Raw genomic sequence first — 24,774 nt, 5'->3', positions numbered from 1 at the left:
GATAAGCAGCAGACGTTCTGCAGATGGGGAGGTGGACAGTAAGACAGCGTGCAGATCGTGGTCCCCTCCATCTAGGGACTAGAGAGCAACCCAAGGCCTTTGCTGAGCTTTGTGTACTGATGACATGTATTAGACACATGTTTATATATCCCTTTGGACACACTGTTGAGTAGAAACTTCATAAAAAGCCTGCAGTGGAGAAACTGAGCTTTCTATTCAAAACTCTAATCACAGAATTAAGCCAATGTCTTCAAAGCAAGCTTATAGAATTTGCAGATTATAAAGGCTAAGAAAATGTATATACATTTGATACAGAATTAGATTTCAAGAAGAACCTAAAATGCTGGGGAAAAAAAAAGGAGATTAAAAACAAAAAGTTGAAAACTTGGATATATGTCCAGCCCTGTCTGTAGATACAAAGGTATCAAACGCAGAGGCACTTCGTGTATGGAAACCGAACTCGGCAGCAATTTTGGATAAAGAACTAGAGGTTTAGTTGAATTCAAATTTCATACGAGGCAACTGTTTCACAAGATTAAGAAAGCTAACATACTGCTAGGTTACATTGATGGAAGTTCAGTTTCAGTGCTGCAAGGCAGCGACACTTAAGTGCTTCACACTTTCCAGAGTGTATTTGGAATACTACGCGCAATGCTGGATATTACGAATTAAGGGTAGGGGGGATCTACTACTAACAAGAGAAACAATATACAGCGCTGTGGCCAGAATGATGAAACTTGTAAGAACAATGATGAGAATTCTGAACGGCCCCCTTATTTAAATCACAGAAGAGAAGGTGTGGTTTTCAAACACTGGCTGGTCTATCGCGTCAATGAAAAAGTCAGTGTCGTGCTTTGGTGAATCAGCGGACAGAACGAGAACAGGAGTCAGGGTCAGAATCAATTATTAGATTTTTACAGGAAGGTATAGTGTGGTTTTGACACCCAGAGCTGTCCTTCAGTGGAGCGGTGTGCATCTGAGTTTGAGCTCTCGTCCCCAGTATCTAGCTTTCAGGCAGTGACTGTCTGAGAGGCTGAGTCTTTAAGAAGGGTGGGTGATAAACTGAATGACCTTCTAGACCCCCTCCATCTAAGACGTTTTAAGACGTTATATCTAGGTCGATTACAACTAGATGCAGTTTGGGTGTGGAAAGAGCTAGAAAGCCCACACTGATATTTGCAATACCCACTTTTCAACATGCTAAGGTTTCTGGAGGCAGAAGGAAGGACATAAATGTTGAAAACATTGCCCAAGTGATTCATGTACACCCACTGTTTAAGACAGACTAAGAATAGGGAAGTTCTATTATTTATGTAAGTATTTATTCATCCTATACGTAAAACTCTTTAAAGATACCTTGAACTGTATATAAAATGTCTGTTCCCTTAACTTAGCCACTAGTTAACCATGGGTAACCTATTCCTCTGTTTCCTCAGCTGTAAAACAGAAGCAATAATTATTATAATAGTGATGGTATTAATATTATTATCATTTCCTGAAACCCTAAAGGGTGTTTCCTCATCTATAAAATAGAAAGAATAATTATTATAATAGTGATAGTATTATATTATTATTCCCTAAATCTCTAAAGGGCATTCACTCCACTATACGAAGAGGAGACGGACATTGCTTTTACAGGGAAAACAATGACCTAAATTAATTAAAATAGCTAGGATCTCCATGCTGAGTTGAGTAGGATATGATTTAAGTCGTTTTGCTTAACTGAATATGCGTTTTACAGGATTTATAGCTTCACGTGTCTTGTCTTGCCTACTCAGTTTACGTCTAGACGATGACTTTCCCCACTTGTCTGGCAAGGGGAAATGGCTGGGGAGGAGACCAGCCCACCGTGTGCGAGACGGCGCCGGCGGCATCACGAGCTGCCTGCTGCCCGGCTCGGGGGCCGGGGCGGCTGACGTGGATCAGCTCTGCCCTCGATGCCGTAAAAACTGCAGTTGCTGGAAATTACAGCTCCTCGTTTCAGGGGACACCGGGATCATTTGGCTGTTCCTAAAAAGGCATAAACAAAATATTGGCTAAGCACAGACAGATGTTAAGGTTATACTCTGTACATGAATTCATGTACTTGAATTCACTTTAATGGAGAGGAGCTTATGGTGTAAGATCTTGCAGCTCATTATAACTAAGTTGTTATGGGCTGCTAATTTGCTGGAAGCTGCTGTATCATGAGCTAGCCCAACTGCCTTGATGGGTCTCCCGGTAGTTAATATGGATTAAATGTGAATCTTTTACTTTTTCCCCTGTGGTCTCACATAATGATATTAGCCTGTCTACAGTGTGACAAATTCAGTGTACCACGAGCATCTGGCACACTCTTCTTTATGACTGAAAATAAGCCTGCAAACTTGCTAATGCGCATCCATTAAGACTCTTCCCCGTATTGGGGAGATGTGGAAGGATGACGACTATGGAAAAAATGCATCGGTCACAGCTCGTCTTGCTTCAGCGGTGGTGTATAAACTATCCCAACAGTGGTACATCCATCAACACTACATTCCTACAAGTTCTTGTCTGAGGCTCAGGGTGCGAATATGGACATATTCCTTGTTAGAGTGTACTTGATTCATTCGCAGTGGAGAAATTTCCAAAAGGAAAATTAAATGAAAGGAAAAGAATCTTAGATTTTCACAGCCTGAAGACAGGGTTAAGTTTAGGCTTTTGAAGTTGAGTTAAGAAAGGATCACAGTGAAATGTTCAAGTCATAAAGCTGCTCTAGTAAAGAGGGTTTTTTTGTTAATCAGCTGTGTAGTGTGTGGTAAAGAGTGAAAAATTGGATCAGATCTGATTGTTGCATTTGTATTTAAACAACTTACTATAAGAATGTTCATGTTTTGAGTATATCACTACCTGAGCAGTGGGGAAGTAATATTTCACAGGTGAAGCAAAAGACCTGATAGGTATTTGCATATTACATACCTTGTCAAGAATCAGAAAAGCCATTGGGCTGGCTGTCACTGTGTCAGTGTCTCTGCTGTTCCACTGACTGGGTAATGTTGAATTATTCACTTAGCGATTCTGATGGCCAGGCCCCTCCTTTTTACACAAATGGATTATATTTCATATCCTTAATCATTCACTGGGTCATTTCAAGATAAAATAATTAGAGTAACTGTTATTATACAAATAGTACAACCATTTTACTACTCTATCAGGGTACAATTATAATAATAACTCCCTCTTACCTGATGTCAGCCCTGTGGTCACCTTGGGCTCCTTAATCAGCAGGCGATGTGACAGTAGCAATTAAAAACCACTCTGGAGGCAACGAGGAACAGGCGCTCTGAAAGATACACACACACAAAATCACTGGAAAGAAATGTCAACAGTATAAATGAAGCGAAGAGAAATGAGACTATTTCTCTGGGTGGAGGAGCCAATAGCCGTCTGTGTCCACAACCCCAGAGGACCTTCCTGTGTCCACCTAATTATGAAAAAGCTCTGCAGCTGACAGGGACATTGAGGGGCAGGCCAACAAACATCCTTGCAGTGCAGTATCCTTATAATGCAGTACAGGGTCTATCTTAACACTGTTTACCTTCAGATGTAAAACAAACAGACAAACAAAAGCAAAAAAACAAAGTTAAGTTTCGTTAATTATTTTCTTATCGATGAAACAGATGAGCTCAGGAAAATTTCAAAGGGTTTTTTACATGGAGCTTGGAGATAAATGAGATGGTGCTTCACATTTAATAAATAGTAAACATCAGGATCGTTGCTGAATATAAACTTTTGCCTAAGTCAAAACTTTCAAGCTAATTTGCGTGATACTCAGTGTAGCCCTACACGCCAGTCGAATTGAATTCATCACTCCCTGAAACACACAGGCACACGTTTAACATTTGCCTGTCTCTGTGCCTGACTCATGCCGTACCATCTGTAAGGCTTTTCCTCTAGCCCTTCACATGGTCAGGTAGTCTCCTCCACTGTCCATCTCAGATGCCACCTTCTAAGCCTGGGCTGTCGCCCTCGGTTTCTTCATTCTTCCTGCCCCTTCCATCTCCCTAAGTGGAGGTTGTCTCTGAAATTCATTTGCATCTCTCTCGCTGCAACCTGGTTTTTTATTTTGTACTCTAGTTAGTGCTGTAGTTTCAGAGAGTTGGAAAGGATGTCACTCTTCCTAGATAAACCAGCAGGATCTGTATTAGAAAGGAGCACAATGAAATGTTCAAGTCATGAAGCTACTTATAGTATAAGGAGGAATTTTTTTGATCAACTGCACAGTATGAAAAGAAATGAAAAATAGTACCAGACTCGCTTGTTCCATTTGTATTTAAACAAGTTAATAGGAGAGTGTTCTTGGTTTTAATATTGTAGTTAGCACCATCTTGAATGATGCCTACCTGCACTGGTGAGAGTGGTCCTCTATACTTCGTCTTCTGTTTCAAATGCCAAACTCTTCCAGAAACATCCTCAGAGACACACGAAGAAATCATGTTTTGCCAGCTGTCTGGGCATCCTTTAGCCAGGTCAAGTTGACACACGAAATTAACCGTCACATGATCTGTACATGAACTAACTTTGTACCTGCGTCTTTCCTGTTTGTGTCATTCAGCACCTTGCAGAAGGCTTTACACATACGTATCTGTTGCCGTACTGCTTTTTTAAATTCATTCATTCCATAAGTGTTTACTTAGCACCTACTATTTGGTAGGTATTAGAGATTTGAATCAAAAAGGTAGCATTGTTCTTGCCTTGAAGTCAGTCCTAAGAATAATAGCTGTAAAATAACTGGAACTTGTGGTTTGCTCCCAGGTAAGTGGGTAGGCGGTGATGGCTCAGTCCCCATGGTGGCTGGTACTGAGAAGACAGTGTTACTTTTGCATTTCATTTATGTACTGGAGACATCTGACATTGCAGTAGTGAAGAGAAATTAAACAGCAGCATCACCAGATTATTGGAGACAAGTTTTGATTTCCAGGGAGCTAATGAGAGAACTTCCTGGGGACTTTGGAGCCACTGAAGAGACCTGACATATCTCCTCATCGTGAAATAATGGCAGGAACTCAGTAAACTTCAAAGAGCCACCAGTAAACTTCACTAGTGGATTTTATGTCCGGAAGATAGCAAATCATGGGAAAATTGATTATTCTGCCTCACAAATGATACAGCGTCAAAGTAAATGATAATGTCAGTTTCACAGTTGAGGGTTTTTTTTAATATGGATTTCACAATCTTGCAAGAGATCTTTCCAGGCTCATCGGTAGAAAACAAGTATCTCCTAATGCTTTTCTCAGAATCAAGAAGTGTCCTTTCTCGCTCTGAAAATTAGTACATTTCTTGGTGGCCAAAGGGAGAATATCTTTGAACATGTAACTGTAAATGAGTTATAATTACCTCACAAATTAATTGTTTGATTATAATTAAACTGTGGTAAAGTTTGGGAGAAAATGTGATGAGAAGATTAAGTTTTGGTTAATTTTTTAGGTTATGTCTATATTTTCAAATTAGTAATAATATTGTTAACTTGCAAAAATCTGTTTTTGTGTAAACCAGAGAAAAATGTGAATAGGGACAACCAGTCAAATTTGTTCAATACCTTCAATGCATCAAATTAATATCTAGACTTAAGAGAGACGTCATGATGCTTGCGGTAAAGAGTATTTCCTTTACTGTTATAAAGTGTTCAGCCATTGGAGGGTTAAATCTTAAGAAGTATCCATTTTTATCCTTAGGAAATGAGGAGTCATTGAAAGGTTCAAAGTAGATGAATAAGAGAATCATATTTGTTAAATTTTTAAAGATAATTTTTAGCTGTAATGTGGAGAACAGATTGAAAGCAGGTATGAACAAGAGACAGACACACTAATTAGGATAATGAGTTTAGGTGTCTGGGCAAGAGATACCGGTGGCCAGGGTTAGAGTGGTGTCAGTGGGGATAGTCGGCAGATTAGAGAGATGGAATTGGTGCTGATGACTCTGCTGTCAGTTTCAGCATGGGTTTTGTCCCCTACCAAGCAATTCTTGGGTACCTGCTGGGTACCCTACAATTCAACTCAGTTCTGACACTATGTACTTGAAAATAGGCATCAGATTCCACAGGTTAAGGGTTCAATCCTGTGAGATTCACACTCCCTCCCCCCCCCCGCCCTGTACCCAGCACACTTTAGATGCCACTGGAAAGTCCAAGCTGTCACTTGTTCTTCTGATCAACTCACCATCTGTAGAGTGGATGTTCCAACAACCTTCTTCATGGATTCAATTAGTTGGCTAGAGGGGCTCATAGAACTCAGAGAGTTTATTGTAAAAGGGTATAATTCAGAAACAGCCAAATGGAAGACAGGCATAGAGCAAAGTATGAGGAAAGGGCCCAGGGCTCTCCAGAGTGGGCTGCTCTCCCCAAATCTCCACATGTTCTCCAACCCAGGAAATCTCTGAACCACATCCTTGTGGGTTTTTATGACGGCTTTATTACATAGGCATGGTTGATTGAATCATTGGCCATTGGCAATTGAACTCAATCACCAGCCCCCTTCCCTTCCCAGAGGTCAAGGGCCTGGAACTGAAAATAGCAACCTTTTAATTACATTGTTGGTTCCCTTGACAACCAGCCCCCATCCTTAGATGTGGTCTAAAAGTCACCTCATTAACATAACAAGACTCCTTTGTCACACTCATCACTTGGAAAATTCTAAGGTTTTAGGAACTCTGTGACAGAAATAGGGATGAAGTCCAAAGTTATATTTTTTATTATAAATCACAAGTCACACTGGTACTTAATGATTTGTTATGTATATTTGAAGAGGACAAAGTCCAGAATGATACCCAAGTGTGGAGGTTAGGCAGCTTGGGTAAAGGATGGTGCCATTTACTGAAATAGGAAAACAAAAGAGTAACAGCAGGTTTGCAGACTGGCTGTGGTTTCAGTTTTGGACATGAGCCTCTGGGTTTTCCAGAATGAATGTCAATAGACAGTCGGAGATACACCATTATTTGGTTATTGAAGCTGTGAGAATGGATGAGATGATTCAGAGAAAGTGTAAGAGAATAGAAATTTAAATGCATTCCAGGGAGAATGCTTGCTGAAGGGAGTAAGAGATAACCTGAGAATCAGGGCAGTCAGAGAGGTGGGAAGAAAGCAGCTGAGGGGCGTATTGAAAACCATAAGAAGAGTGTGTTTAGGGAAGGACGGAAAGGCAACAAAGTGAAGTGCTAACAGTAGGTCAAGTAAAATACTGATGTTCTTTAGAAATGAGAACATATATAATTATTCCACTGGTATCAATATTTAGCTGTTTAAATTTCAGCAAAGAGCATTGAGTGAGAAAGGATAAATATTGGCCTTTTGTCCCTCAAGCATTTCTGTTCTGAATAGAATTATTCTTACAATTCTTATCCTATAATTCAAGTTATACAAAAGACATACAATGAGAGAGAGAGAGAGAAATTCACAAAAAAGATGATAGAAATCTTGGATTGGAAGTGCCACGAAAGTAACGTAATCTCATGTTCTGCATTTTATCAGATACGTTAGTAAGTTTGCTCTGTGCGTATGCACTGTGGCATATTTTCTTATATTGACCCAAACATTATTGGGGGTGTACGTTAAGTCAGCCATCCATCCATTTATCGTGCACTGAGTACACTCTAGGCTAGATGAGAAGATGATAACGCAAAGGAATGGTCCCTGCCAACAAGACATGTATGTTCTAAGGAGACAAGCATGTAGTTAAGTGAATCCAGTAAAGCACTGTTGGCGCTGTGAAAGTCGTGGTCATTTTTTTTCTCTTGTGTAAGGAGTGAGGGTGAGGGCAGGAATGTACTCTTACAGAACAGGTAGTAATTAAATAAGTTGATGCTGCAATTCAGTACCATAAAATTGAAAAGCAAAGACATTGTCCCTAGACTTATAAAGAGGAGAAGATGGGGGGAGAGGAAGTGGATATTCGGAGCAGTGGGCACAGAGTGAGCACGTTCAACATTCATTTGAGGGACTGCAAGTCATTGCCCTTGGCTAAGCCTGGGGTTCTGGTACTTCCTCTTTCATCCTTTAAACATTGGAAGGCTGGTTTCTCCATTATGGTGTGATACAGACAAGGAAACTGGTGCAAAACTCCTCAACATTCTCTTTGCCTCCTCTGGGTATATCTGAACTTGGCAGTGGCCCCCTTAAAAGTTAAAGGCCTTTATTTAGAAGGTAATATGTCAGTTGTGGTGTAAACTTCAACAGTACAATGAGTACAGTTCTTCCTGTGGTTGGACATAATAATTCCAATATTTTATATCTAGGAAGGCAAGAAAAACTAAAATAAGTCAACTGTAGTCATTCCTCATTAAGGGAATTTGTGTTATTGTTTTGCTGGTCCTGGTTCTGCAGCCTCTATTAAAACAATGTGAATAAATACTCAAGAGTTTTGAGGTGGGGTTCTGAGCAGTTAGTCTGAGATAAACTTCTAGTCCCAGCTAATCTTTGAGGCAGTTAGTTAACATTTTTAAATTTGAGATGTCTTCGAAAATAAAACGCCTTCCTTATTGGGTCAATGTGAAAACAAAAAAAGTTAATGCATGTAAAGCATTTAGTGGAGTATGATACAGGGTAAGTAAATATTTAAAATATTGACTGCCATTATTATGGGCTATGTCATAAGGAAAATTTATTCCAAAGTAGGTATGGGCATAAAAATCACTAGTAGAAAATTTTCAAAATACACATCAGGGCCCCATTACCTATACATTTTTATTCAGTCCCTCTGGGTTATGTACCAGGCATTAAAAAAACTTCTAGAGATTATAGGTAAGAGTCACCAATATAGTAGTATCACTAAATTTTGCATCAAACCTAATGGATTCTAACATCATCTTAAACTACCAAGAAACATGGCCTTCTTTATTTCGTGGAGTCCTGCCATTTAGTTGAATTAAGTAAACTCTGATCAACATGTTTTATTTGGATATCAAGGGATTTGGCTAGAACAAAGCACATGGAATCCTACAGATTGAAGGAGTTGGTCAGAAAGAGGTGTTTTGTTTTATTTCACTGCAGTTATTCTGGAAAGGTGCCTATGATTCTGCTTCGGGGCGCTGATTCCTGTCATCTGCTGTCTTGCTAGGTGACCAGGCTGACATCGTGGTTGTTTAAAACATTAATCTGTCAGTTTTGTAAACTTTCACAGACAGCTCTTTGCCATAGTTTTTGACTTGTCGATGAGGTTTACATAGCTTTACAGTTGACATTGATTTGTTCCATTCCGTCTCCACATCATGGCTTGTTCTTCCCAGATTTGTCGGACGCTTTGCTATAGGCGTCCTATTATTACCCTGTCACCCGTGCCACCTTCCCTTCAGATTTGGCTTCGCACCTGTCTCAGTGGGATGAAATTAACATCGCCAAGAGTGTGTGGCTATGAAGTCAACTCATTCATGTGAAATGGGAATTAAAAGTGATGCGAGAAGAAAGGTCACCCAGGTTCCCTTGATAGTACAAATCCTTGATGGATGCAGAGATAAAAGAATCAGGTAGCAAAAACTCATCTCCACGGTGCAAAACTAGTCTCTCATCTTTCCTGCAGAGATTCAAACCAGAGGACAGAGAACAAGTCCTGGACTCTGATCCTCTCCCAGGTAGAGGAACATCTGAGGACAACATTTATACAACGGCAATGACAATAAATCACTTTCTAAAATGGTATTTCAAAACACTTGAACATTCATTTTGCTCCACTGTTGCAAGCAGAGCCACTAAGTCAGATTCCCTAAAATCATTGACTCTTAGAGCCTGAAGAGAAATAGCAGTGATCTTCCATTGTCTCCTTTTACATAGAACGAATGTGATTGTGTTGACATTGGTGCTTTTTTTTTTTACATTTTTTATTGAGTTATAGTCGTTTTAAAATGTTGTGTCAAATTCCAGTGCAGAGCACAATTTTTCAGTTATACATGAACATACATATATTCATTGTCACATTTGTTTTTCGCTGTGAGCTACCACAAGATCTTGTAGATACTTCCCTGTGCTATACAGTATAATCTTGTTTATCTATTCTACAGTTTTGAAATCCCAGTCTATCCCTTCCCACCCCATGCCCCCTTGGCAACCACAAGTTTGTATTCTATGTCTACGAGTCTGTTTCTGTTTTGTATTTATGTTCTTTTGTTTGTTTGTTTTAGATTCCACATATGAGCGATCTCATATGGTAGTTTTCTTTCTCTTTTTGGCTTACTTCACTTAGAATCCATTCTCCAGGAACATCCATGTTGCTACAAATGGCGTTATGTTGTTGGTTTTCATGGCTGAATAGTATTCCATTGTATAAATATACCACTTCTTCTTTATCCAGTCATCTGCTGATGGACATAGACTATTTTCATGTCTTGGCTATTGTAAATAGTGCTTCTATGAACCTTTGGGTGCAAGTGTCTTTTTGAAGTAAGGTTCCTTCTGGATATATGCCCACAAGCGGGATTCCTGGGTCATATGGTAAGTCTGTTCCTAGCCTTTTGAGGAATCTCCATACTGTTTTCCACAGTGGCTGCACCAAACTACATTCCCACCAGCAGTGTAAGAGGGTTCCCTTTTCTCCACAGCCTCTCCAGCATTTGTCATTTGTGGACTTTTGAATGATGACCATTCTGACTGGTGTGAGGTGATGCCTCATTGTAGTTTTGATTTGCATTTCTTTGATAGTGGTTGAACATTTTTTCATGTGCTATTGATCATTTGTATTTCTTCCTTGGAGAATTGCTTGTTTAGGTCTTCTGCCCATTTTTGGATTGGGTTGTTTATTTTTTTTCTTATGTCGTATGAGCTGCTTATATATTCTGGAGATCAAGCCTTTGTTGGTTTCATCGTTTGCAAAAATTTTCTCCCATTCTGTAGGTTGTCGTTTTGTTTTACTTATGGTTTCCTTTGCTGTCCAGAAGCTTGTAAGTTTCATTAGGTTCCATTTGTTTATTCTTGCTTTTATTTCTATTGCTTGGGTAGACTGCCCTAGGAGAACATTTTTGAGATGTATGTGAGATAAAGTTTTGCCTATATTTTCTTCTAGGAGATTTATTGTATCTTGTCTTATGTTTAAGTCTTTGATCCATTTTGAGTTTATTTTTGTGTATGGTGTAAGGGAGTGCTCTAGCTTCACTGATTTACATGCTGCTGTCCAGTTTTCCCAACACAGTTTGGTTAAGAGACTGTCTTTATTCCATTGTAAGTTCTCGCTTCCTTTGTTGAAGATTAGTTGACTGAAAGTTTGTGGGTTCATTTCTGGGCTCTCTATTTTGTTCCATTGGTCTATATGTCTGTTTTTGTACCAATACCATATCTTATTTTGTACCAATACCAGCTCTATAGTATTGTCTGAAGTCCAGGAGAGTTATTCTCCAGCCTCTTTCTTTTTCTTCAGTAATGCTTTGGCAATTCTAGGCCTTTTGTGGTTCCATATAAATTTTATTATGATTTGTTCTATTTCTGTGACATTGTTGCTTCTAAAAACTAGATCTCATCTGCGGACAAGATGGGCAGGATATAGGGGAAGTGAAATATGGAGGCTGTAGTGAGCCTCTGGATGAAATGGGCAATGTGCTGAGACTCCAGCAGGAGACAGGGAGATATTAGGCCATGGACAGTCTTAGACGGGGAGGATGGAAGAGGTCAGGGGAAAGCAGAGGTATCTGCTGAGTGAGGGGCTCATTAGACAGGCCAAGGGACCATCAGACGAAGCCCACAGCAGGCAGAGAAATAGCACACACACAGGCAGAGCATCGGTCCCCAAGGAGGCTGAGTCGTTAACAAAATGGCCCCATACCGTCCCCGCGCCTGGAGAATGGTTGCTGTCTTTATTACTGACCCAGGAATTTGCTCAAAATAAAACTAGGTATGGACCCAAATTGAAGAAATAGAGGCTGCAGCAGGAATGTTGACTGAATCTTGAACTGTCAGATTTCAGCCTTTCAGTGCTCTCACAGGACTAGCACCTTGAACAGGACCAGCACCCTCTGTTGCTCATTAATAGGTTTTCCTTTCTCACCTAACTTGACTCAACAGGCGGAGCAAGTTTTCCTCAAGGGCTCATTGAAGGGAACCCTGGAGCCGCCACTGCGGTGATTCCTCCTATCCGATCCCACGCCCCTTTCTGCGCCTCACCCTCGTGCTCACCAGCGTTCCATTATCAAACGCGAGGGCTTAGCACAGGCCCGCGGTTTTGTGCCTGGGTGGGTGCTGACATGCTCAGTGTTCTTTTCTCCCACCGGAGGGGAGCAACCTCGATGTCCGAGCACGTACTGTCCACACAGCCCGTCTCGGGATATGTTTCGGGTCCCCCTTCCCAATTTGGCCGGCTGGCTTGTGCACTTTGAATCTTAAGTCCTGGGGTTCCTGTGATCAGATCTACGTGGTAGGAAACGTCTTTATCTCACACCGTCCAGCATCTCATCCATCCTCTCCATTCTCCACTTCAGTCTCTTTTCCACCTTCTCATATGAGTAAAATCATGGCAAATCTAGTTTTACTTAATTCTCTGTTCAATCTAAATTTTCCCACTTTCTCAAACCTAGCATGTATGCTGTGCCACAAGGTTAAATAAAATATTTATTGAAGGAATTAATGAAGCTATGAGTACATGTTTTTTTGATTTCAGTTTTCATACTGAGTGAGCTAAGCCCCCTCGAGGGACTTTAGATGTTTTTAATCTACTTAAAAACGTTTAATAAATTCCACTTAATTAAGCCAAATTAATTATTAATTTAGACTCTTTAAGAAAATGTTATCAAACTATATGATAATTTTTCTTATAATAATCCTAATATATTATGTGACTCAACAATGTGCTATTCTAGGGGTGAAAATCATTTACATCTGACTCTTAGTAACGTTTAATGAATTTTGGTATCATCCATCCACTACTTCTATACATTTCTATGATCTCTAAACAAGGTAATTGCCACCAAGTATGGAGGGTTAGGTTCTCTGACACTACTTGCTTTTTCTTAAAACTTTACCATAGGATGCCCTCTCTAAACCACCCGCTATTCTTATGGAATCCCAATTTCTCTGGACAGTTTCTAAATCATATTTTTGTGTTCTTTTTGGTTTTTTTGAACAATTTTATTTAGTATAATTGTTGTACAAAAAAAAAAACCCCAACCCTGCCTATATTTAATGTATACAATTTGATGAGTCTGGACACATACATACACTCAGGATTCTATCACCACAATCAAAGTAATATACATACAAGCATATCCATCTGCTCCAAAAGTTTCCTTGTGTCCCTTTGCCTCTTTTTTTTTCCCTTTGGTGATAGGAAAACTTAATATGAAATATACCCTCCTAAGAAAAATTCACATGTACAGCACTATTGGTAAATACAGGCACTGTGTTACATAGCAGATCTCAAGACTTGTTCATCAAGTAATTAAATGAAATTTTATACCCTTGAACTACAACTCCCTAGCCCCTGGCAACCGCCGTTCTATTTTCTGCTTCTAGAGGTTTGACAATTTTAGATACCCTTAAATAAGCAGAATTGCAATTTTTGTCTTACGGTGACTGACTTATTTCACTTAGCATAGCGTCTTCCAGGTCCATCCGTGTTGTCGCAAATAGTTCAGTTTTTTCCTTTTCTAAGGCTGAGTCATATTTCATGGTGTATGCCATAGGTTCTTTATCCAGTTGTTTAATTTTGTACATATCTTGGCTATTGTGAATTATGCTGCAGTGAACATGGGAGTGTAGATACCTCCTCTAGATCCTGACTTCAGTTCTTCTGGATGCATACCCAGGCGTGGGATTACCAGGTCATATGGTAGTTCTATTTTTAACTTTTTGAGGAACCTCCATACTGGTTTACATAGTGGCTGCACCATTTTACATTTCCGTCAGCAGTGTACAATTTCTCCACATCCTCGCTAATACTTGCTATCTTTTGCTCTTTTAATAATAACCACCCTAAGAGGTATTTAGGTGAGACCAGGTTGCAGTTTGGTTTTGCATTTTCTTGATAATTAGTGGTATTGAGCACCTTTTTTATATACTTGCTGGCCATTTATATGCCTTCTTTGGAGAAATGTCTATTCAAGTACTTTACCACTTTTAATTGATTTCTTTTTGTTTTTTCACTTTTGAGTTATACGAGTTCCATATCTGTTTTAGAAATTAACCCCTTTAAATATTTTCTTCCACTCCATAGGTTCCTTTTCACTCTGTTCGCTGTTTCCTTTGCTGAAAGGAAAGGAAGCTTTTTAGTCTGATGTAGTCCTACTTGTCTGTCTTTCCTTGTGTTTCCTGTATTTTTGGTGTTATATCACTTTTTATATCATCAGTAATTTGTATAATCACTTCACTGAAACTGTCCAGGGGAAGCTATAGTAGTGGTCTTCTGCCTCATGATCATTCTTGTATTTATCTTGCTGGCTTCTCTTGTTCTTTCTATCCTCCAATCCAGATAACCTTCAAAGATATTTCTTCACTCTTCTTCTCATCTCTCTTTATAGTCTCACCTTCACTGAATTAATTTAATAGCACATATTCACCTACAACCAGTACTACAAATTTCACTAAATGCATCTACATTGTTTTATTTTTCTGACTGATTTCTTGGGTACCCAGCTGGCCTTATTAGCAACATCCCTTCCTTGAATGCCCTTTCATCCCAAAGTCTCTAAGATGCCCAGGAATTATTCAGTCCTGAGAGGTCTGTTCTCCCTGCAAACATCAAAGTGAGAAATGGGCAAGGTTATCTCTCTACTCAAACCACAGTTTAAGTGTCTCCCTTTGGAATACTCTCAGCTGCAGCTTCTCTAGTTCCCAATTCTAAGGTCAGTTTCAATTCCAAGCATAAGACCAGCTTAGGTCCTTTGAGTTCCCGACCCCAGTGATGAGCTGCGGCAAAAACAGCCCTCCCTGTGAGTCCTAGGCCCTTGGGTTGGAGTAAGGTAAAAATGACTGTAATAAGAGTGACAGTGCACTAAGGCATTTCAGAACCTCATCTTTAGAGTTCGTACAAGTAAAAATTATTTAAATGATGAGTCTTAATATGAATGTTAATGAACTTCATAGTTTGCACTGACATCAGATGTCTCTACATTAATGGATTGCAGTGGGCTCTGGAGCAAAAAAATTGACAGTACTGGGAATATTTAGTCTATCCAATATTAGTTCCTTCAGCATTTCCATCCTTATGTCCAGATCGCCTAAAACATCATCCTTGATCTCATTCTCTCTTCTACTTTGAAGGAAGAGTTTCTTCCCTGGCCAAGGCCAATCCTTTCAATGTAATTACCTTAACATTTTTGTGAAGTAAGGGAAAAAAAAAACAGAACCGAAGAAATAGCAGTTTTATGGTGTTTATGCAAGGCAACATGTGTAAAGCACTTAGTGTGGATGCTTTTATTTAATAGATATTTATTGAGCACCTACTGTGTGCCAGGAGTGTTCTAGAAACCAATGACAACCCAGCAGGATTGTTTCCTCCTTACATGCTGTCCTAGTAATTACACACTCAGTAGTATGTGCTCAATAAATATTTCTGCCTCCAACTTTATTCTTGTGTTTTGTGTTATTTTATTAATAAACTACAGGTTATTAGATGCAAAGGACAAACATTCTTGCTCCTTGAAGGCCTTGACATTTACTGTGTACTCCTTAGCAAAGCTCAGAGGGAAAATTCACTTCATTAATTGCTTGTGTCATATATGTGATGACTAAGTAAACATTTATTGAATGGACATTTTAAAAAACACATTGATTCAGCTTCCTTTATAAAGAAATGCTGATTCAATTAAAAACTCATTGTGCAAACAAAAGAAACAAGTAACCCAAATTAGCTTCTATTTTTGATACTATAATAGTGAACAAAATTAAAGGAAACAGATGAAAACTTAAGTACTTCGCTCTTTAGTAGTACATTTAGTATGAATTTTTAAATACAGTGGAAAATAAGTATTTACAAATCTAGCGTGGGGGAGAAATAGCTAATTCTTGCAAACCTTTCAGCTTTCAGCTAAGAGAGGAACGGTGCCCAGAAATACCTTCCCACCTGAAACAATAACAGTGACAAAAAATAAATATAAAAATAGGAAATAGCAGTTTTGTAGACATGCGAGGTGGCAGCAAAAAACACCTGAATTCCGGAAGATCAAGTCCTCTTCTTGATGCGGTTGCTGATGATGGTGCAGGTTGGCGGAAGCAGTCCCACACATGGAACCTTCTCAGACCAGTTACAGAAAATGTAACCGAGCAGGACCCTGTGGGGCTTTCCCAGGACAGACCCTTCCCCGTATCCTCTGCTGTAGCTCCTCTCTGAAGTACCCAGATCATAGGATCTGGTGCACACTTCCCGAGCTGTTTTACAGATGCTAAAACCACTGCTGAATGGAAGAAATTAACTCCTTGATGATCATGAGCCCCCAGACCTACTGGCGCCTAAGGATTGGTCGTGTTAACTGCCCTGTGACCTCACCATCAACCAGTCAGAGAACTGTGCACAAGCTGATCACATACCCAGCGACACGCTGCCCTCCCTCTCCTGGTCTTCAAAAATGCCTTGCTGAAACCCCCTGGGAGTTGGGGGTTTCAGAGCACAAGCCACCCGTCCCCCTTGGACTGGTGCCTTTACAATAAATGCTGCACTTTCCTCCACCACAAAACAAACAAAAAACAGCAAGAACGACGACAACAAAAGAACTTCAGGCGATGAAGGACAGTGATTCTAACGAGATACAAAGCAGGTGCGGTGAGCCCTACAGCTGCCCCAGCTTACTGCCCTGAGAGAGTCTCCCCAGCACAGTGGAGAAGGGAGGACCCAGGCAGAGCCCAGAGCACTCCCCGAGATGGAGACAGCGCTGAGAGTCTGGGAGGTAAAGGAGGCTGGAATCTGCAGGGCAAAAAAGAAGAAAGGTGATTGCTGCTCAGAAGGAGAACCCTTGAGAGCTGCAGAGGGTCCCCTTCGACTGTTCAGCAGAGAACTGAGCAGCCCGTGTATATAAGGAGACTGCCAGGGAGCAGTGAAAGATCTCTCTGGAAGGATGGGAGGAAACAGTATCTGGTGCTCACACCAGGGCCAAGAATATGTGTTTGCACCCCTCAGCCAAGCTGGGAAATGCCATAATTCCAGAGACCTGGCGTAGAGCATTCAGAAGGCTCTGTAAAACTGATGTGAAGAAAATGTGAAGCCAGAGCCTTCAGCAAGCGCACCCCAGGGCAGCGTCTGTCCTAGCAGGAGCCCAAGAAGGTTCTTGTGTCCTGACTCTGATGGCTTCACCGTCTCTCCATACTGGACTGCTGGTAACATATGCAAACATGCAGCAAATTAAACTAATTCGGATAATACAAACAATGAATTTCTACTTACCTATGAGGAGTTCTGTATAATCTGTAACTATTAATGTTTTTAAGGCATTATCAACTCAAAGGTATGAGCTGGTTTCCTGTTACTCAGACATATTTGAGATAAAATATACCGACATACCTTGTTTTATGGTGCTTCACAGATACTGCATTTTTTACAAATTGAAGGTCTGGGGTAACTGTGCATTGAGCAAGTCTATTGGCGCCATTTTTCCAACATCACTTACTCACTTCATGTCTCTGTGTCATATTTTGGTAATTCTAACAATATTTCAGACTTTTTCCTATTATTATATTTGTTAAGGTGATCTGTAATCAGTGATCTTTGACGTTAACTATTGCAAAAAGATTATGACTTGGTGAAGGCTCAGATGATGGTTAATATTTTAGCAATGAAGATTTATAAATTAAGATATGTACTTTTTTTAGACATAAGGTTATTGAACACTTAACAGACTACAGTCTAGTGTAAACATAACTTTTGTATGAACTGGGAAAACAAAACCTTGTGGATCTCACTTCTCTGTGATGATGCCCGTGTTATGGTGGTCTGGAACCAAGCCTGCAGTGTCTCTGAGGCATGCCTGTGTATTATAAAGGCTGGAAAAGAACATCTTCTAGAACTTGCATGTGTTTATGGAAAGGAACTCCCGCAGCAAAGCAGCAGAACTTTCAGGGAGAAGAAGAGGAGGTTAGATACACAAGATGCAGTCAGCAGAGGTCTTAGTATTCATTGCTTCCAAATAATCTTTGCTGCCCTTCATAGAGAAGAAGAAAAACTTAAGCTTCAACAATATGTTTCACCATAAAGGGAAAAGCTGAGCTCTCATTTGTACAGTGTCCCTTACTGAGATCCCTGAAATAACGTCAACATAAAAATCTGCCCTTTGGAAAAGAGCAAGGGTGTTTTTCACAAATGCAGAGGCTGCCACTACTTTTTAAAGGTCTCACCCTAGAACATCACAGGGTAGCAAATAAAATAAACTCATCTTTTCTGGGAAGACATATCCCTGTGATGTAATAATTATTTTGTGATGTACGTACGTCAAATCATTCTGCTGTGCACCTTAAACTTTATACAGTGCTGTGTATCAACTATGTCTCCCAAATTACCCCCTACCCTATTTTTTACAGCATTCTTAGAGGTCTTCCCATCTCCAAAACACAACTGTGCAAATCATTCATTTTTAAAAGAAGTTAGCTGTGATATTGTAAAAAACTTTTTCTTAATTTTTTAGTTAAAATACATGATTTACTATAATTATGTCTGTTTAAAAAAACTTAAGTGTATAGAAAAATAAAATGTAAAGATTAAAAAATAATACAGAAGTCCCTGTAGTTGGAACAGCTAAGGTCCTCGACATACTAATTGAATCTTATTTTTTATTAAAGTTAATCCTTTAACAGTGGATTTTCAGTAGCTTTGTAGAAGAATTCTTCGTTGGTCCAGTTGGCTGTTTTTTAAGTGACAAATGAAATATCGTGGTTATTCTCTTTGTAATTAGACTGTATGGAATCAGTGTCCTTGTTCTGCTGGAATTTAAAGTATGAAAAATGTGGGTTTAAAGTATTATTTGCTTCAAGCTACAATATATAAATAATTTAAATACCAATTTAGTGTATAAAAGCAGCTAGATGGCCAGTAGCGACTAAACACATGCTCCAAGTCACATAAACATAGTTTACTAAGCCTTTCCCTTTTGGTGACAGGAATACTGATCTCTGTTGAGTGCTGGCCATTTGCCAAACATAACACAGGCTTATTCTTCTTGGTGTCTCATTTAATCCTCACCTCAACCTAATGAGTATTGTAAACCCATTTTGCAGATACTGAAACTGATCCTTAGAAAGACTGAATAACTTATCAGGTCCCAGGACTATGATGAGAACTCAGGTCTGTCTGAACGTCTCAGCCGTCTTTGAGTTCACATCAGTAAACTCTGCTTCTCAAATCTGAAGTCTTGAGAAATCCTGTTTTTCCCCTGGACCATCCTGTCTTTTTGGTCTGAATTCCGCTTTCCGTATAGCTGGGAGAATTAATCTTGTTGGTGTTTTTGTTTCAGGAATTACAGTTTGAAAGGCTGACCCGAGAGCTGGAGGCAGAACGCCAGATCGTCGCCAGCCAGCTGGAGCGATGCAAGCTCGGATCGGAGACCGGCAGCATGAGCAGCGTCAGGTACTGGGCACACTGCTCCTCGGGGCTGGGCTTTCTCGGGCTGGGGTTCCTCGTGCAGTGGAAGTAAATGGTGCTGTTTATCTTCTCCTGACAAACCTGGCAGTGGAGCTGGAACATTCAGTCAGATGTTGGGAAGGAACTGTAACCGACCTGATTTAAGATGTTCAGAAGGTGTCTAAAATGGCCTGATTTGTACTGGAGACGCCTTTCACAAAATGTATGCCTGCCCTGAATACAAATTATGCATAATTTTACACAAAATGGAAGCGTTGCATTTAGTCAGCTTCCTGGAGATGAGGAGATGCCATGTCACAGTCTCTCAGTTTGGTTCTTTTTTCTAAATGATCCAGAGTTGCAGGTTCTGGAAATGAAAGAGTTTGACGTTTTGACATTTACTTGCATTGTTTGCTAATATCTGATGCTACATTATAAAATTGCTCCCTCCTCAAATATCAGCCACACGTGCAGTTTCTGTGTGTGAAGACATTTCAAATCCATTCGTAGAATGATTATTCAGTTAAGGCTTGATTTGAGATTATGAAGTATTTAAAAACAAAACTTAGTCACTTGACCAAACAATAAGTTATCTGCCTGAAGACCATGTTTTCATTTGTAAAAATATAAGTGTGTGTGAGTATGAGTGTGAGTGTGAAAGAAACCTAAAGCTCTATGAGACAATTTTTATTTCTCAAAGATGCATTGGAATTTCCTGTCATTTTGTTCTGTAATGTGTTTGACATTGTGCATTTTCAAGGAACAATGATTGCTGTGGCAAATAAACTCCCATGTTATAGTGGCTTGACACTAGAGCGGTTTGTTTCTCATTCATGCAACAGGTAGAAGAGGTGGATGCTGGTCAGGGGGCTGCTTCCCTGCTGCCCTTCCATGCAGTAATTAATGACCCAGCTTCTCTCTTGAGAGCCCTGCCATCCCCTATGGCCTCATCATCAATTGCATCATCAATTGCAGCATCAATTACATCACTGCAGCCATAGTCCATTGGTGAACTGTAGTCATATGTCCTCCCATAGATGGAAGTGGGGCAGGGATTCCTAGTCTTGAGGTCTGTAGTCACTCTGCCCAGGAAGTGGGGACATGAGTTTGGTACTCTGTTAACCAGCTGCTGCCACAAAATAATTAAAAAATCCTTGTATCCATTGCTGTAAGATATTTTATCACTGTAGGATTAATTTGTAGTTGGAATGTTTCTAGTGGAGCCACCTGCCATTCATCTTTTAACATGGTTCTTTTCATCGTCCAATGGTGATAATCTTTAAATGGGAATCATGCGCCTCTTGTGAGTCTAAATTTCTTGGATGGAATAGCATTTTCAATTGTAAAGCCTTATTTTAGGTATGCAAAAGCGTATCTGCTTCTGCATCCAAGTACCCAGGCTATACATAGTTGCAAATAGGTACGTTGTGATCTCTTAAATGCATCATAGGCTTGTGTGAACACCCAAATTAACCAGAGCAGGATGGACAAGAAAAAGGCAAAATGAATTACGTCTACTTGAAATTGTTATCAGAAGGTTCTGGTTGAAGGTGATGAGACTAATGTATAGAGAAAATAATATTTATAAGTGTGTATTCGATTTTGTACATGTGGTTGTTCATATTTGAAGAGCTTTTTTTAATGGTGAACATCACCTAAGAAGCTAAGTCTGTAAGGTTTTTTAGGTCCATAAACACTGTTGAATTTACAACTACAGTATTTCGCTTTGAAACCCATTGTTTCCCTGTTGGTCAGATTACGTTTTCAATTCATAGTCCTAATCTTTCTGGGTGATACTTTTGCATACTCTACATCTTTTGTTTTGTTTCACCCACCTCCGGCTCTTGGTAACAGCACGTCTAGGGGACCATTCTGTATCCTGTGCCTCAGTTCCCAACTTCTGATTGGATCAGAGATGGATATCTAACCCAAGGCTGATTCATCCAGTGACTGGCCTGCAAGAAATTAGTTTTGTACTCTTGGGAATGTGAAATAAATGCCCCAAATCTGTGACATCCAATGGTGGGTGCTAGGAGATGGTGGCCATGTGGATTGGGTGCTGATGGAGGACTCTGTGGTGACAGAGGGCAGTCCAATGGAGAGAGACTCTGTGATTCCTGAAAGTCAGAGACCAGTATAGTTGTCACTAGGTCTGGCTGCATTTAGATGTTGCATCTATGAGATTACCTTTGGAATTCTTAAAATTTGAGTTGATTTCTTTTCTTAGGTTCAATGTTTCATGAATAGAACACATCTGTGAACTACCAAATTAGACAGAAAAATTATCCCATGGCAACTTCTGATTATTTACACTATATCTTGTATTCCTAGCTCACAGCCCATGATACATAATCCATAATTCTGTATTAAATATATATTAAATATAGTGCTGAGTGATGATGACTGTCTATTTCCCTTTGCCATGTGGCTGTGTAATATGTCTTGCATCAGGCTTCATTACTTTGTATTTCAAAAGTATTGAATGTATGAATCTGCATTTGAATAATACAAGCAATTTACTGATATTTCACCGGAGAAAGTCCTGATACATAACTTCCACTGTTCTTTTTTTGTCATAACCTAGTTGTTTGCTCAGCTTCAGAAATGCACGTTTGGAAATTCAAGTCTGTATCAAGGGTGATAGACTAACCTAGTTAGCACATGAAAAGGGGGTATTTAAAAATTAAAAGAAAAAATAGAAATGTAAACAATTTTCGAAAAAGGAGAACAGATAAAGAGTGATGATTTAGATGTCGTTTCGTACTTCTTAAGGAGAGGTGAGAGAGTTTCTTAGAGGACATGAAACAAAATAAAATATTTTTCAGTTTTTTTTATATAAATGATAAAAATGACTAATAGATGTAATTTGGTTTTCCTCTGCCTTTATTGGCATTAGGAAATTGCTCCTGTTTCCTGGAGTTACATTGACAGTTTAAAGTTAATAAAAAGATATTACTAGTATGCATTTGTAACAGCCAGATTTATCATAGTCAATCAAATCATAAGAGAGGATGCTGAGAATTTGGAGAAGGGAGAATCTGGAGATATCTATTATTGTAGCATATCAGCTTCTGCGTCCATGTGTCTAGGGGAAAAGTAGCTGCAAATAGCAACATTGTGATCTCTTAAACCCTCCATAGACTTTTCTAAGCATCCAAATTCATTATCGTAGCTTGCAGAATTCAGATCAATTAGTGGCTGTCTAAATGTTAATGTCAGTCCTCTAGGATAGAATTATTGGTGCTTCTTACTGCAGCTACACTTTCACTGTGTGCCTTCTCACCTTCCTGTCTTGACTGTCCGCACTGATTTCAGGTCAAACCTTTCCAAGCTCTTGGGTCCTTCTCCCTCCTACAACTAGAGAGTTTGGTCCCATACCTTCCCCCTGATTCCTCAGAACCAACCAGGCCTGAGTCAGGAAGATTATTTGTGTAGAAGAGGCCCCTTATTTAGGTCATGGCCACACCCCTCTTGCTGATAGCCCACGTCCACCCTCTGGCCAGGTGCTACTAATTGGGTCACATCCGTTCCTCAGGCGAAGACCTGTCAAGGAGGTCTCGGTCTGGCAGCCCTGTGAGTTACCCGGTCCTCTCCCAGACCAGGCTCTTGTAAGTCCCACAGGACCTGCCTGTGCCCATGCCCTTGTCATATTCTCCACAGACCCCTCAAACAGCATCCTGACTCATCTATTTGCCTACATTCTGCCCAAACCCATCCTCCACCTGTGTGGGCTTCAGCTGCATATCACGTAAATCAGAACCGTGTCTGTGAAGGACCCATTCCCTCTTCTGCAATTCCATCAGTACGCTACTCTTTCCTGTCTCACGTGGTCATGGGCATGTGACCCCTTCCGTCTAGACTATCCTACCCCTTTCTTCTGGTCACCTCCCCTTATGGATCCAGCTGCCCCGCTCAGGGCTCACATTCTTCTGAATGTCTTCTTGATCTGTTCAAATTGGTCCAGGTGTCCTGCCTTCCTAGGGAGTCCTTAGAACTTAACAGAGTTTTGGGGATGGGGCTCTACTGACCCTTCTAGAAGTTCCTTGCCACAGGATGTTTTAACCTTCAGTCAAAGGACATTGGGGATTTTCTCAGGTGCTACTGAAAGTTAAAGACAACAAAATAGATGTCTACTTACATCCTTTGATCTTCATGGGCAACAGGAATATAATGAGAGAGAAATTGGATTCAAATAACTGCTGGACCTATCTTATGAACTCTTCCTAAAGGAGACCTGACTCTTGGAAGACTGATGATGATGATGATGATGACGATGATGATGATGATGATGATGACGATGATGATGATGATGATGATGATGATGACGATGATGATGATGATGACGATGATGACGATGATGATGATGACGATGATGACGATGATGATGATGATGATGATGATGATGACGATGATGATTTATGACAATGGTCTAAAGCTCAGAGACAAAGGAAGTCAAAGATTCAAAGCTAGAGAGATTCGATACATGATAAATTCTTCTTTGGTGGCTTAAAGATGAAGCTAAAGATGTGGCTAGCAATGCATATAGCTTCTAGATACTGAGAGCAATCCCCAGCTGACAGCCAGCAAGGACCTCTGTCTTAGGACCAAAGGGAGTTTAATTCAGCTCACAAATAGTTCGAGTGAACTTGGGAGCACTTTATTCCCCGGAACCTCCGGAAAGGAGAGTAGCCCAGCAGAAACAATGACAGTAACCTTGTAGGACCCTGAACAGAGAACCCAAGTGTGCCACGCCTGAACTTGACAAAACTTAGAAAACTGTTAGCTAAAAAAAAACTATGTTGTTCTAAACTACTCGGTTGGTGGTAATTAGTTCTGCAGTAATGGAAAGTGAATGCAGTGCTTTTCAACTGGTTGTATTTGATATATATTATAACAAGCTGAAAAGTTTTTAGAGGAAATAAATTTTACTCTGTGACCATCTGTATTCCATTCAAGAGTTTAATGTCTGTAGCCAATTTTATTTTTCATACATCTTAAATGCATTCATTTGGATTCACATATTAAAATAATCTGTAACTTTGATTCTAAGAAATAGAGGGATCTGGATTTGGAGCGGGGTCGATACTTACTATAGAGTAAGGACAATGAAAGGGGTCATCTTTAGCTTTGCCTTTTTTATGATATAGATACCCAAGTCTCTGATTGGACTTATCTACATATTTAAAAAGACAAAATGCAATATATATGTAGAATTGCTTGCTCCACAGAAAAAGATGCTCTTTTCTTTCCACCAGATGAACTATTGAATTTCTTCCAAACAAGTTTCCTCAAAAGCCTGCCATATTTT

At 39.9% G+C, this 24,774-nt stretch overlaps 1 protein-coding gene across 4 annotated transcripts in view; it reads left to right on the top strand.

The window, feature by feature from the left end:
- The window catches only part of CTNND2 (catenin delta 2), an 886,119-nt gene that overhangs the window by 292,935 nt on the left and 568,410 nt on the right, over positions 1–24,774 (top strand). For all 4 annotated transcript variants that reach the window (XM_064479567.1, XM_064479565.1, XM_064479566.1 and 1 more), the window contains one exon: positions 19,360–19,472. In XM_064479567.1, coding sequence (XP_064335637.1) covers positions 19,459–19,472 — 14 coding nt within the window. In that variant the 5' untranslated portion in view covers positions 19,360–19,458. The remainder of the gene's footprint in view (positions 1–19,359; positions 19,473–24,774) is intronic.

The sequence above is a fragment of the Camelus dromedarius genome, chromosome 3 (assembly GCF_036321535.1).
Source record: "Camelus dromedarius isolate mCamDro1 chromosome 3, mCamDro1.pat, whole genome shotgun sequence".
Classification (NCBI taxonomy): Eukaryota; Metazoa; Chordata; class Mammalia; order Artiodactyla; family Camelidae; genus Camelus; species Camelus dromedarius.
Note: the sequence above shows the minus strand (reverse complement) of the source record. Positions and strands in the feature narration are given on the sequence as shown.